The 14,499-nt window shown below is 45.6% G+C and overlaps 1 protein-coding gene and 1 long non-coding RNA gene across 3 annotated transcripts in view; one reads left to right on the forward strand and one right to left on the reverse strand.

The window, feature by feature from the left end:
- Positions 1-5,743: 5,743 nt before the first annotated feature.
- The window catches only part of EIF4E2 (eukaryotic translation initiation factor 4E family member 2), a 31,588-nt gene continuing 22,832 nt past the window's right edge, over positions 5,744-14,499 (reverse strand). For both annotated transcript variants that reach the window (XM_032277902.1, XM_032277901.1), the window contains one exon: positions 5,744-8,343. In XM_032277902.1, coding sequence (XP_032133793.1) covers positions 8,304-8,343 — 40 coding nt within the window. In that variant the 3' untranslated portion in view covers positions 5,744-8,303. The remainder of the gene's footprint in view (positions 8,344-14,499) is intronic.
- Positions 9,212-13,289, forward strand: LOC116551644. Its single transcript, XR_004269026.1, has 3 exons — positions 9,212-9,297; positions 11,910-11,912; positions 13,255-13,289. It is a non-coding gene; the product is annotated as an uncharacterized LOC116551644 (long non-coding RNA).

The raw sequence follows: 14,499 nt of genomic DNA on the forward strand, positions 1-14,499 counted from the left end.
TCTCTTGACCTCATTATTTGCCTGCCTCAGCCTCCCAAAGTGCTGAAATTACAGGTGTGAGCCACCACGCCTGGCCTAAAGACGAAGTGGTTTTTTTTTCTTGAAATAGAGTTTCACCCTGTCACCAGTCTGGAGTGCAGTGGTGCAATCTCAGCTCACTGCAACCTCTGCCTCCTGGGTTCAAGTGATTCTTCTGCCTCAGCCTCCCAAGTAGCTGGGACTCCAGGCATGAACCACCACACCCAGCTAATTTTTGTATTTTTAGTAGAGCCTGGCTATATTGGCCAGGCTGGTCACAAATGCCCAAGCTCAGGTGATCCACCTGCCTTGGCCTCCCAAAGTGCTGAGATTACAGGTGTGAGCCACTGCGACCGGCCCACAGTATTTTAATTAGTTTATTTATGTAGTGTTTTACGCTTATATGATACTCAGTATTTTAGAATATTTTGGTTTCCTTCAAGCCCACTGCTGCATGTCATTTGCTGTAACATGGGTTCTTCAGTGAGAAGCAGTGCTGGGTGGAACAGCGCACGATGACTAAGGCATTTTGTAAATCTGCTTTTGGCAGAAATTTCTCAGCAGCCAGCATCCATGCCAGGCCTGTTCAGAGATGAGGGAGGCGTGGTCCCTGCCTTCCTGGAGCCTACCCCAGCAGCCAGAACAGACAAGGACACCAGCGGTTCCAGTGTCTTGGGGCCAGTGCTGTAGGAACAAGGAGGCACCCATGATTAGGGCAGGAGGGGACCAGGGGCTCCCTGAAAGAGGCGGCATGTGAAGCGTGGTGAAGGTGGGCAGGGTGAAGGGCGGCTCGAGGCCCTCTACAGCAGGGAGCAAATGGCATGACAGCAGGGGACAAGGATGTATCTGTGGAGCCCCAGGGACTCTGGCCAAAACTCGTGGCAGGGCTTTCAGTGAAGAAGCGTGCGAGCTCCTTCAACAGTGCCAGGCTCAATGGCGTGAGCATGACATGGGCTGGGGCTGGCAAGGTGTTGTAGGGGGCAGGAGCACACTGATTAGATGCGGGGAAGATGCTAGGGGTGTGTGTGCGCAAAGTTGTCTGAGGAGGCCAGGGCAGAGGTCCAGGGGCAGTAAGGAAGAAGGGTCCCTCCAAGGTCACAGTCCTGACCTGGGCCGCTCTTAGACCCTCCCAAGAAGCACTGCGCTAAGATGAGAAGTGGGATTTCCTCCAAGGGCCTCTGGTCATTCTGTCACATAGAAGGGACCAGACACCTGTCCTTTGTAAAAGGGTCTTGGACATCACTCAGAGATAAAGTGGGAACCAGTCAGGAGACAGAGGTGTTCATGCCGCTCGTGGTGGGGCAGGAGTGAGCTGAGGTGAGCCTGAGACGGAACTGGAGACAAGGGAACCTGGCAGCGAGTCAGCCAGGATGGCTGGAGCCAGGGCAGGTGGGCACTGTGAGCCACAGAGCGTGGGGTGGAAGGCTGGACCCCAAGAACCTCCAGGAGCCTGGTGCTAGGTGGTGCCCGGCCAGCCCAGCCACAGACGAGCTGAGCCTCTGCAGGGGCTCTAACCACGTTCCGGGGAGCATCTGAGGGGGGTCAGGGGGCTGGAACCCTGTGAAGAGCACCCGGGGCCACAGGACAGGCCTCTGGTTCTTGGGGTATCAATGTTAACAGTCCTCTTGTCAGGGACAGGAGGAAAGTCACCTGAAGGGGGACACTGGATTGACCTACCTGCCCTCTTGGGCTCACAGGGGCAGAGACCTTGACGTCCCTTCTCTGTCCATTTGCGGTCCTGACTGAGAGTGTGGAGGATGGCAGGTAGAGGGTGCTCTCAGCATTCCTCCCCTGCCTCCTCACAGAGGAGTCAAGGTGGAGGACAGACCCTGGGTGTGGAAGGCTATTGTCTATGTTTACTAACAGGAAGAGGTGGGGTGAGATGGAGAAAGGGAAGTTTTGCTCTCAGGGTGGGAATTTTGCTTTCCATACAGTTTACAGAGAGGGTCTGACAGGGCCTGCTAGACAAATGCGGAGAGAATGATTTGGGCAGAGCCAGGCATGGCAGCATATGGCAGCATATGCCTATAATCCCCGACTCAGGAGGCTGATGCCGGAGGATCATTCAAACACAGCCTGGGCTACCTACTGAGACCTTGTCTTAATTTTTTTTTTTTTTTTAATGAGGCCAGGCACAGTGACTAATGCCTGTAACCCCAACTTTGGGAGCTCGAGGCAGGAGAATCACTTGAGGCCAGGAGTTCAAAACCAGTCTGGGTAACAATGTAAAACCCTGCCAGGGACCTCCATAAAGAAGGCAAAAAAAAAAAAAAAAAAACCCACAAAAAAAAAAAAAATACAGCAGAGGAACTTCACGGAAGTATTCATGGTCTTGTTGTGGAAATAGGGAACAGAGGTACCTGGAACCTACATGCCATGATTTAAGGTAAGGCGAATACTCAGGTCGGGAGGAGGGTGTGGGATTAGGGATAAGGACAGAAAATGTCACCTTGCTAGCAAACCCGTTCCCTGGACCCCAAGGGAAGCTGCCCTGCTCATGGCTCTTGATCCTCCCTGGCCAGCGGGGTGGGGCCTCGGATCCGCTAGGATCTCTGCAGCAGCAGGAGTTGTTTTGGAGCTAAGGGCCCTCATCTGATCCGAAGCCCTCTTTCCCAGCAATCGAAATAATGATGTGCAGGTTAGGTGAGCTGTAACCACTCAGTGTGACAGGCTTAAGAGCTCTGGAATTCTAAGTCAAATCTCATCTCGGCCCTTACATGGTGAGTGACTTCCTGCGTGACTTGACCTCTTTCTGCCTGTTTCTTCATCTGTGAAATGGGGAACCCACAGGACTCTTGTGAGATTTAAATGACATGTGCATGTGAAAAGTGTCTAGCACAGTTTTCGATAAATGGTCCACTTTACTACATATGACACTAATCTCACCCATAGGCACCACCTCTGGCACGAAGCCCACTGGCCTCATGTCTGCACTTCTGGAGTCCAGGTGAGTGAAGGTCACCTCCTACTGGGCTTGGCCCACACGGACCACGCCTGAGCCACCAGCCCTCTCGGAGGCCTTCTTGCCTCCATTTGCTGCATTCCTTCTTCTCCCCTTTGGACTGAGAGCTCCTCAGGGGAAGAGCCTGTAGCTTCCCATTCATCTCCCACTCACCCCACCTGCCACACAGGCCAGCCCACTGGACGGGAGGTGACAGTGTGCTGGACAGACATTGTGACTGCAGAGGCCTCCTGTGGATCTGCCCTCTTGCAGCTGACCCATCAGCACGCTACACTTCTATGAATTGGTGGAATGGAGACAGGTTTGTTTTTCTTTTCAAGATGTTTGAGGTTTTCAAGATGTTTGAGTTTCAAGATCGTCAAAACGATCTTGACGGGGAACTGAGAAAGGTCTCATGGAAACAGGACTGGGGGACAGGATTTGGCTGAGGCTTTCAACTGACATCAGACAAGACTGCAATCAAGGGAAAGCAGACCTGGGGCCTACGGGCAGCCACACGAGATGAGAAATACCAAAATGTGGACCATCCAGGTGGCCAGGGGACACAGCTCCAAAAAAGTAAGTGTGGTGCTGGATTAGCTTCACTGGAGGAGCTGGAGGTTCCACTGGATGGTGCTGGTTTAGTTTCACTGCCCTTTGGCAAACCATGTAAATAGATGCATGTTCTAGATGTGAATTTGCATTTCCTGCTTTCTCTCAGCAAGATCACCCATGGACTAATGGAATGCCTTATTCACCAGCATAGTATTCCATATTGCTTTTAATCAAGAAACAAATTTCACAGCAAAGAAAGTGAGGCAATGGCTTGTGACCAGGTCATCAGAGTCATACTGCACACCTCACCAGGAGGAAGCAGCTGGATCAACAGAAGGGTGAAATGGCCTTGGGAAGACTCTGTGACAGCGCCACTTGGGAGCCATCCTGAAAGGCTGCAGTGCTGCCCCCAAAGGCTCCGCTTTGCATGTGTTGTCTCTCCCATAACCAGGATTCATGGGTCTGGGAATCAAAGGATGGAAGTCGGAGTGGTCCTCTCATCTGTCCTGTCAACTGGAGTTCTGCTGGTTTGGAGGGCTTGGTTTTCAAAGGAGGAATCCTTCCAGGAAACACAAGACAACGCCTCACTGAATCGTACACTGAGGTGCATTTGGCTGTCTTGGGCCCTTCCGGGCACTGAACCAACAAGCAAATAAGGGGTTTACTGATTTGGGGGAATTACCAATGGGAGCAAATGCTGCTACATCCTAGGGGCAGGGAGAACTGTCCAGGACCCAGAATTTTCTGGGTCCCTCTTACAAACAGCAAAAATGAAAAACTGTAACAAAGGAACAACTACTAATTCAGACACCCTAGGAATAAAGGCTTGGATCAACCATACCAAAAACGAATCCTGACCAGTGGAGATCCTGGCTGAGGGCAAAGGAAATACAGAACAGGCAGTGGAGGAGGAAGCGATCCATCACCTACAGCCTCATGATTGCTACAGACGACGTACACATCCTTGCTTGTTGTGTGTACAATTTGCTTCTCTCCCCGACTCATTATTTCATGCAACTTTTGTTGGAAGTAAACTTTACTCTTAGTATTTAGGCACCATTCTCTTGTTCTGTATTCTACTCAGATGGAATTGAAACTGACTTCGAAGAGTCAACACAGCTCAGAGATTGACAGTGACTCATGGGCTTTACACGTCCTTTTTGGGAGAGGGTAACAGCTTCCAATTAATAACACCTTCTTGGGCACAAAGAATTGCTTTTGTGGTAGGACAGAAGTTGAAAGGCGTAGAAGGCTGTGCACAGATGCTGAATGGCTAACAGGGGCTTGTGCCAGTTACAAAGCTCTTGTCCCTCAGTTCCGCATCAGCTCTTTTTAGCTCTGCTTTTGTGAAAGCAGGGATAGAACTCTGCAAACATCTCTGCTTTGCCAGCTGGCATCCTGTTGGATTCTTGCAGTAGGGTGCACTCGAGGGAAGCTTCCACACTGCAAAAGGGGTGCGCTCCTTCCCGTTCCTGTCAGCATTGCTGCAGCGGTTTGTTCCCACAGCTGTGGGTGATTTCAGTTACCATTTCTGACCTGCTCAGAACCAGCTTCATGATGGCCTCAAAGACCTAGCAACAGGTGAGCAACACCCATCCTTAGGGTGCTTCTGGAAATTGCTCCTTCCTTAATTCTTGTGTGGGTTTCTTGCTTTTTTGATTACTGTGTCAGTAATTCTTTTTATCACATTGTTGAAACAACTGGCATCATTTCTGTCTCCTATTTGGACTATGACTGACACACAGGAGATTTCTATCTACAGATACTGTCTCAAGACTGTATTGTTTTAAATTCTTTGTCAACAATAACTGAGGCTCAACAAAGCCTCTTCATCCCTCGGTATTTCATGTGGGCACCAGCCATTGGCATGCCCCATGTGTCCCTCTTTAGGCTAAGCTACTTAATATAACTAAAACATTCAAGCTCAGGCCGACTGATTTCTTACATCAAAATCAAATTCTTTAAACTTTCTTCTATTTCAATATTCCTTACCCCAAGTTAAGGAGAGTTACCAACTGTATTTTGATAATGAAAATGTAAATTGAGTTGTGGCAATGATTAATACCAATCAGAGAATATTCTCACAAATCTGTGTACTAACATTGCCATTGCCTGGACTATTCCACATATCTTGTTTTGGAATGCAGTGAAGATGGAGACTCATACACTGAAGGGTAGAGTTAGTGACAGAACCCCCGCTTCCCTTGTATTGACAAGTCCACGACCTGGTTCTTGCTGATATTTTCCATTTATTACTGCAGTAGATACTTGCTCTGAAAGTGCAACACTATATCACTCTTGTCATAGCCTCTGCTCCGTTTCCACTGGCAAATACTTGGAAATTCATTCTTTGAGCACTGTGGACCACAAGCTTCTCTCTGGGTGGAAAATTATTGCCACTGCCAGTATCACAGGGCACGCACATGTGGGAGCAGAAGGATTCAAAGGCAGAGCACTGGAGAGGAGTAAGGGCCAATTTCAAACAGAAAACCCAGCAAAGGGGTTAGAAGAGAACAGCCCTAACTGCAAAGTGGAGACCGATCCTACACTCTCCGGTGGCAACGTAACATTCTGGTTATTTTGGCCCTGGCAGACCTTTTTCCCTTTGTCTCTATAACAGGTGATACCATAACCATAACCACGTCACATCTCAGCATATCAGAGGCCCAGGGGGTAAAAATAGATGAAAAGATCTCTCAGGCTAGTTTGGAAAAATAGATGGTTAGATAAACTGACGATTTAATCTCCCACTGAAACCTGTTAGGCAGAATATCTGGGAGAACACTGGGCATAAGATGCTGCCTAACTGGCATGACCTCTTGCTCTAACCAGCATAGGGTATGTTTTTGATGGAAAAGACAACTTCAAATACTATAACAACAAAGAGGAAGGGGAAACATGAGCAGCTCTAGAAAACATAAGATTCAAAAATCTGAACCAAAACCAAAACAAAAACAAAAAACTACAGACAACACACCTAACCAGTAGGCCTGGCCACTCACGCCTAAGCACACTGTACACATACACACCGACTTCCCCACACACACAACAGTCAGGCAGATGCCCAAACGAGGGCAAATCCAAGTATCTGCTCTTTGGAATTTTCATGGCAAATTTGAGTTTAGGCAAAAGTGAAGACCTCCCTGGGGTCTAAACAAATCTCAGGAGGCAGCCTTTGCTCCGCATGTAGCCAATGGTGCTCTTATATTTGCCTGAGCCCTTCACAATTGTCTGGACACCAGAATGCATTCTTCATGTTCCTGGAGTTTAAATCACTGCTAGATCTTCTTATCTGATCTAACTTTACCTATAATAGAAGCACCTCCCTTTTGGCCCCTGTACTCACTGTTCTTTCAGGAAAAAAGCATCCCACAACAGTGGTAACTAGAGGGTGTTCAGGAATGGAAAAATAGCAAGAGAGTAATATAAACACAATAAGGAAATGCCTGTTACTCTCATATGATTTCTCCGAGACCAGGTGACCAAGCATCCCCTAGTCTTCAAGGATATGTTTTAAAGAGAGGCCTTAATTTAAGGTACTACAATCTTTGCTCACAAGAGCCAAGTAAGACAGTGCTACTTGGAGGTTGCTATAGGATTCTTACTCAATTTATTTGAATCCTAGCTGCTCTTTTGACCTCTCTGACTTCAGTCCTTCTGGAGTCAGATCACCCACCTTCTCTGATGAGTGACTGGTCCTTTTTAAAGCATGCCTGCAGTAGTCTTCAAGAGGTTTCTGCCTGGGCATCACGGATCAGCACACATTTGCTCATACACATACCAGGTGATGAGGACTCAACCACTGCAGACAGGCAGAACCATGCAAATAAAGCCACCCAGCAAGGTCACCTTTTCTTCAGATGTCCCAGTTTCAGGATGATAGAATTTGCATATTAAGTGTTAATAGGCCTGGCAATAACCAGCTTTTGCTTCTCTTCCTCAATGAGGGACATGTCAGAAACAGGCTTGACACATAGGCTCTGCTCATACAGGAAAATGGTTTCAGTCCCTGCCCTCAGCTCCAAATTCTGTACTTGGAACCTATGTTATAACCTAGCTCCTAATCAAACTGGCTTCTACTCCAGCTTAGTTTTCTAGGGCATTCTCTCTAAGCTGCCTCAGTGAAACCAGTAAGAGCCACTGGATTACAATTCTAAGTGCAGCAGTGCCTAAGCAGGAAAGAGTCCCACAGGAGAGGAGAACGGAGGGAATAAGGCAGGAGATGATACAAAATCCTGGACAGTCATCATATCAGTAACACAGCTTCAGAAAGTGGTGGGCTTGGAGGAGGGGAGAGAAAGAAACAAAATGTCCCAATAATTTAATGGCAGAGCTAGAAGAGAGCATTTACAGCTATTCTAGGACTCTCAAAAGAATGCTTTTCCTGGATGCACAGACATTCATAATACTGGTTACTCTCATCAACAGCTCTGGCATGTACACGTGGTCACGGTACCCTTCGGACAGCACAGGAAGAGAACACCAGGACGCCCGAGAGGCATCTGGACAGCACACAGCGAATAGAAAGGCTGAACGCCCCCCCACGGAACCCCGTTAAAAAACAATGTTTGTCTATTACAAAGTCACGTTTTCCATTTTTCCGCTTTATAAAGTCAGCGATGCTGGAGGGTGTCTAGCGGAATCCGTCCTCCAGGAATGAGTGCAAAAGGGGAGCACACGGCTCAGGGACGTCCCTTCAGTGAGCAATGGAAGGACTGGCTGGAGGCCTCCCATCCATTTCGGACAAATACACACATACAGAAAAGGATTATTGCCAGCTTGTGTACTTTCACAATGTGATTTTTGTATTTCGAAAGCTTGAATTGTCCCTGCAAGAAAAAAATGAGAGAAAATAGAGTGTTCAATACAAGGATCATCTATACAGAACTACACATACACAGGGAGAAAACTGATTCGTCAACCCTCAGGGTCTCTATGACATATCCTGGGACCTGCTTCACTTGTCAATCTAATGCCAAAATGGCAACCCACCTCCCAAGTCCCTTGTACAACTTCGATTCAATTTTTTGCAACAGAAAAAGATTAGAAACAATTCAAATGCAGATCAAGAGGGGAGTGGTTAAATATTAATGCTACGGCACATTCATAGAAATAAAACAAGGAAGCTCTCTACTTTGCTGTGCAAAGGGCTCCAAGATAAACTGATAGCTTAAGGTGCAGTGTGTACACACGGTATGCTACCTGTGTAAGTGGGGGTAGAGAAACAAGGTTATAGGTTCATATTTGCTAACATATATGTTACGAAACTTTGCAAGGCTACACTGGAAACCAACAACAGTGGCTACCTGGGGCAGTGGAGGTGGAAGGGGCACACTAGTAACCGGGCAGACGGAGGAAGCCTCAGGAGACATTCTCTTTCTCTCCCCTTCTTTTTCTCTAACACACACTTTTGAAAAAACTGAACCAGGTGGTTATCTTATATGAACAAAAAACCCAACCAATCAACCAAATAAAAATTCTGAGTTTAAAGCTTAGAGCTGCTTACAGAAGGAAAGGATATTCTAGGAGGCAAAATCTGGGTACCTTTCACTTTATCTTACTTTAGAAACATGGCTCTACTTCTTGAAAGTGTGTGGGGGGGTATGTATGTGGGGTATCTCAGTATGTGTTCTCTTAGTTGCCTTTTATTGGATATAGACAGGCTTGGCCAGCCACTAGTGACCCTTCCTGTTCCACACTAGAAATCTAATGACATCTTAGCAGGTCCTGTCACCATATGAATCTCAAAATTTCAGAGCTGGCAGGGACTTTAAAGGCCACCAGTTGCTGCCCTTGCCCAGTGATTTGGACTTCAATTTGTCAGAAATTTTTGCCTGGATTTGGAGTCACTATTTCCCTTTGATTTTGAAGGGACATTCTAGATGCTCTGGCTTTGACTTTTTTTTTTTTTTTTTTTTAAGATAGTATCTCACTATGTTGCCCAGGTTGGTCTTGAACTCTTGGGCACAAGTGACCCTCCTGCCATGGACTCCCAAAGTGCTGGGATTACAAGCCCAGCCTGACCTATCTTAAAATTGTTATAATTAACGGGATATATGGTAATTGGTTCAGAGTAAATATGTACTAAGGAAAGAATATGCTCAGCCCAGCCAAACAGCAGTTTCTTTCTGTTACTGGCTAACAAATCTTTCTCCATGATGACGGTCAGCTGACAGTGACCAATGACCCCCACTACACAAAGAGGATGACTCCAGACAAGAACTGAGATGGGAAACTGGAGCTGGTATAAGCAAACTTGGGCTGGGAAGAAACTGATCCTATCTCAAAAGTCCACTGGTATTTTATAGCTGACATGCATGACCATGTGGTTCATTTATCAATGGCTACTTAGCACTTCAACTATTTTCAACTAAAGACCTGAAAGTTGAAAATAAAGTTAATAGGATGGTCATCTTTTTAAAAGGCCAATGATATTTTTTTTAAAACTCCTTTCACGCTTATTGTTATTATTCTTTTGTCTTTTTGGTTTTTTTTCCTTTTTGTGGAGAATGGGGTCTCACTATATTGCCCAGGCAGGTCACGAACTCCTGGTCTCAAGCTATCCTCCCGCCTCTGCCTCGCTAAGAGCTGGGATTACAGGTGTGAGCCAGCACCCAGCTAAAAAACTCCTTTCAAAAGGACAGACCCCTCTAAGATGCCACAAGTAGCTAGCAAAGGATAAGGAACATATCTGATCATAACACAGAGAAAAGCAAGCATAACTGATGTGTGTGTTTGATTTCTGAGTTCTCTTAGGGACAATGTACTGTGTTACAGAGAGTGCATTACAAAAGACACTTTTTTTATACCTAAACTTAATACTAAAGTGATTACACCAGAGCAGATGGCTCCATTCCATTTCTTCCTTTTTACTGGCACCCCTATGCCCATCTAATCACTGGACACCAGAAGTCTATCAGTAGGGATTCCACTCTTCTTCTGCAAAGATGGATGAGAGGCTGAACGTGGTGGCTCACTCCTGTAATCCTAGCAGTCTGGGAGGCCAAGGTGGGCGGATCACCTGAGGTCAGGAGTTTGAGACCAATCTGGCCAACATGGTGAAACCCCATCTTTAAAAAAAAAATAAAAAATAAAAGAGGGACTAGAAAGGCAGGGCTATGGGAAGGCAGGAGCAGAGATGTGCTGACTTGGAGAATTCTCCATATTGGAGTGATGGAGATGGCAGCCAAGTGTCTGGCTTCAACTCTTTCAGCTGTTTAGTGATGGAAAGAGGATTTTTCAGGGTAATCATTACCAAAAGCAGGCCATCTTATCTTCTGGAATTCCTCTACTGTGTTAGGTGGGCCAGAAATAAATTCTTACTCTGTAGCAGATAAACTGGAGCGCTCTAAATACACTTTCTCATTCAGATATTTAGTATTTTTGTTATTATAGACCACTTTATAGTCAGAAAACCTAAGAAGTCATATAATTCTGAGGTCCATTAGCAAAGTGAAAAGGGGGAGAAAAGTAAAGGAAAAGGCAGGAGAATCCAGCTGAGTTTTTCCAGTTTGATTTAGGAGGAAAACAAAACAGCAAGTAGGGGTGGCCTGCTCCTGACAGTGACAGGCTAACACAGGCTGGTGGCAGTGAGGCCCTATGGCTTTGGTCCGGCCTTTAAAAAAGTGGGTTGAGAGCAGCCTGATGCCAAATTTAGTCTGAGGAATGTGTTCACCTCAGGCCGGCTGGGAAGTGATACTCCATCACACCCCTCACCCTGGGCTCAGGGCACAGAGAGATTAGGAGGCAGGGAAAGGGAGAATGTAGACAGGAAGGGGCAGAGGCCACAGGTGACCCTTTAAAAAACAATGTGCTTCTGTTCTTTTAAAAGCAAACTAAAATTGAGCAAATCCATAGTGAGCTCCTGAAAGCTAGCCCTCTAGCAATCTGGCGAAGCTGTGATAGTGCATGGGCTATGCTTAGGATGCCAAAGAGGACACAGAGGCTGACAATCCCACAATGCTGGAAGAAATCAAAGAATTCTTTCTCTACTGCGTATTCCTTTGTCCTGATGATGTCTCAGAAACATCCAAGAGCCCCATTCAGAATGGCTTCCAACTTCACATACCCAGGTATCATGGGGAAAATCGCTGTCCAAATACTCGGAAACAGCTTTCTAATCTGCTCTACCTCAAAATGGTCACCTTTTAGTACTTTTGAGAAATGGACAAGTTCCAACTCTGGAAATAATGAGCTAAGACAGAGATTAATTCCTGAAAATGGACAACAGAGGGGCAAAGCGGTCACTCAGAATGCCTCCCCTCTCTTGGAGTTACCTGCCACTGTGCTGGTGCCTGGCGAGGGCACCTGAGTGATTCTGGGTTCTCAAGTGAAAGCTGGGAGTCATTCAAGGAGGAACGCTACCTATGTCTCTGCTCTGAAGAGTGGCTCTGAGGGGGTGGCGTAGACCTCAGTGCATATGGTCTTCAGTAGAACGTTCTTTGGCTATCAACTGTCCACCCCAGGCCAGTTCTGGCTTCCTCTTCTCTCCCTGCATATTTGGTAATGCTGCAAACTCTTTCTAAGTTTCAGTGAGGCAAATTCCAGTCTCTCCTCTTCAACTTTATTTTATTCCAATTTCATTTCCCAATAATATAGATTCACTGTTCTGTGTATAGCAGCCCAGACGGCTAAGTAATCAGAATCCTTTCCGAGCAGCTCACTGAGACTTTTACTGAGGTCACAGTTAAAAGGGTAATACTTATTTGCAACAGAAGTCAAATGAAATTGTCCTAAAATACTAGCAATCATATGTAATTACATAAAATAGCAGATAAATTCAGGAAAAGCATTTAAGATTCATGAAGAATTATTTAAATAGCAGTTTTTCTACCAAATTTCTTTAGAGATCATGATCTATTTGGAGGAAAAAGAAAAGGGAGAGAGGGAAAGAGGGCTAAAATGTTAAGGGGCCTTTAAAATGGCAGACCCAACAAACATAAGCTAGGCATGCAGATCTTCTCAGAACATCCCTTTCACTTACAGTGAGGTTAAATCAAGAGATGGAACGTGAAGTCCTTTTCAAGTCTATTATGACAATGAAGTGACTGGATTTTTAAAAATTCATTTTTTCCCCTATTTTCAGAATTTTGGTTTAAATTCAAACACTCCTCATGGACTTCCTAGCCTGTGCTTTAAGGAAAATACCTAAACCATGGGTGTTCTCTTCATCTGCCTCCCACACTGTATGAAAAAGATATGAGGGGCCACAAAGAGACCACAAAATGGCAATTATGCAAATATATGGCTTTTTACAGCAATTCGAAGATATTTTTCCTGGGGGATTAGTGTCTGCCAAGAGGGGAGGAAGCCATTTTAAGTTTTCTTCCATTCTGACCATTCCACTTTCATTTTAAAAACTTTTTTTTCATTGAAACTCAGATGCCGTCAATTTTTAAATGTACATATTTTATGTATTTTAAGAAGTAAACAATGCCCATTAGACTATAACAAAACCCTTTTAAATCACATTCACTGTAAGCAACCTATTTTTTGGGGTGGGGAGTGGGGACAGAGTCTCATTCTGTTGCCAGGTTGGAGTGCAGTGGCACAATCTTGGCTCACCACAACCTCTGTGTCCTGGATAGCTGGGACTACAGGCACCTACCATCACATCCAGCTAATTTTTGTATTTTTAGATCTCTTGACCCGTAATCCGCCCACCTCAGCCTCCCAAAGCGCTGGTATTACAGGCGTGAGCCACAGCGCCCGGCCAGCATCCCAATTTTAAGAATATTCAGGCCGGGCGCGGTGGCTCATGCCTGTAATCCAAGCACTTTGGAAGCCAAGGCGGGTGAATCACCTGAGGTTGGGAGTTCAAGACCAGCCTGACCAACATGGTGAAACCCTGTCTTTATTAAAAAATAAATAAATAAATAAAAGAAAAAAAAAAAGAATATTCAAAGCCTTAGAGAAGGAACAGGGTTGAAAAAATAATATTATTAAAAGCCAAAAAAATCTTAGAAATAATTAAATATGGTAGTATTTTTTGAAAACAACTCCATTATAGCACCAGGCTTCTGAAAATTTAACTTAATATCTTATTTCAAATATTGATAATTTTTTAGCCTACAAATCAATGATTTATCTACTATTAGAGCTCGTACCTTGTTCCTCCCTCCTTGTGTATACTGGCAGCCCTCCTGGAATTCTATGTTGATTATATATACCTATATATACAGACACTTATATATATGCACACACACATACACATATATATTTAGAAGCAGGGCCTCACTACGTTGCCCAGGCTGGCCTTGACCTCCTGTGCTCAAGTGATCCTCCCACCTCTGTCTCCAAGTAGCTGAGACAATAGGCATGTGCCATGATACCAGACACTAATGGTGACTATATTTTAAAGACAAGCCTTTTAAATTTTAAACCACCAGAAGACTGAATTTATAATAAAGAAATCAAACTATCAGAACAAAAAGGTATGGGTGGCATCACTTGTGTGTGCAGGACCTCTGCAACTGTGTTTTATCTGTATATCGTATCCACACCCAGAGCTCTCAGGCCCCTGGCCACCTGCTGCTGTCCCTCAGTGTCATCTTGTCTCTTCTAGTCCATGTGAGGGATGCAGGTCTCCTTTCTGGAAAACCCTCAGCTCCTTCTTGGGAAGGGGGAATTTTGCGGTAGCTACTGCAGTTAACATGCTCTGTTCCAATTTTGGAAATACTCAGTTTCTTAGGGATGGTAGTGGCAGGGGTAGTTTCAGGTCCAGGAAAAGGCTCTCATCTCCAGCACACGCAGATACTGGCCTTGCATCCATTCTTCTCATTCAGAATAGATTTACCCAGCTCCCTCTGCTACAAAGACAAACATGGACTTGATACTCTCCTGACCGAAATACAAATATTCCCAAAGTCAATGCTTTAGTTGTCCCAGCCTTTGAATCTCTGTGCCTCTCCCTGCCAGTACACTTGTGCTGCTCTAGTGAAAGAACAGCTTGGAATTGTCACTTACACAGCCCTGAAATCCAGCCC

The sequence above is a fragment of the Sapajus apella genome, unplaced genomic scaffold (genome assembly GCF_009761245.1).
Source record: "Sapajus apella isolate SASKATOON/1434 unplaced genomic scaffold, GSC_monkey_1.0 scaffold10, whole genome shotgun sequence".
In the NCBI taxonomy this organism is placed as follows: domain Eukaryota; kingdom Metazoa; phylum Chordata; class Mammalia; order Primates; family Cebidae; genus Sapajus; species Sapajus apella.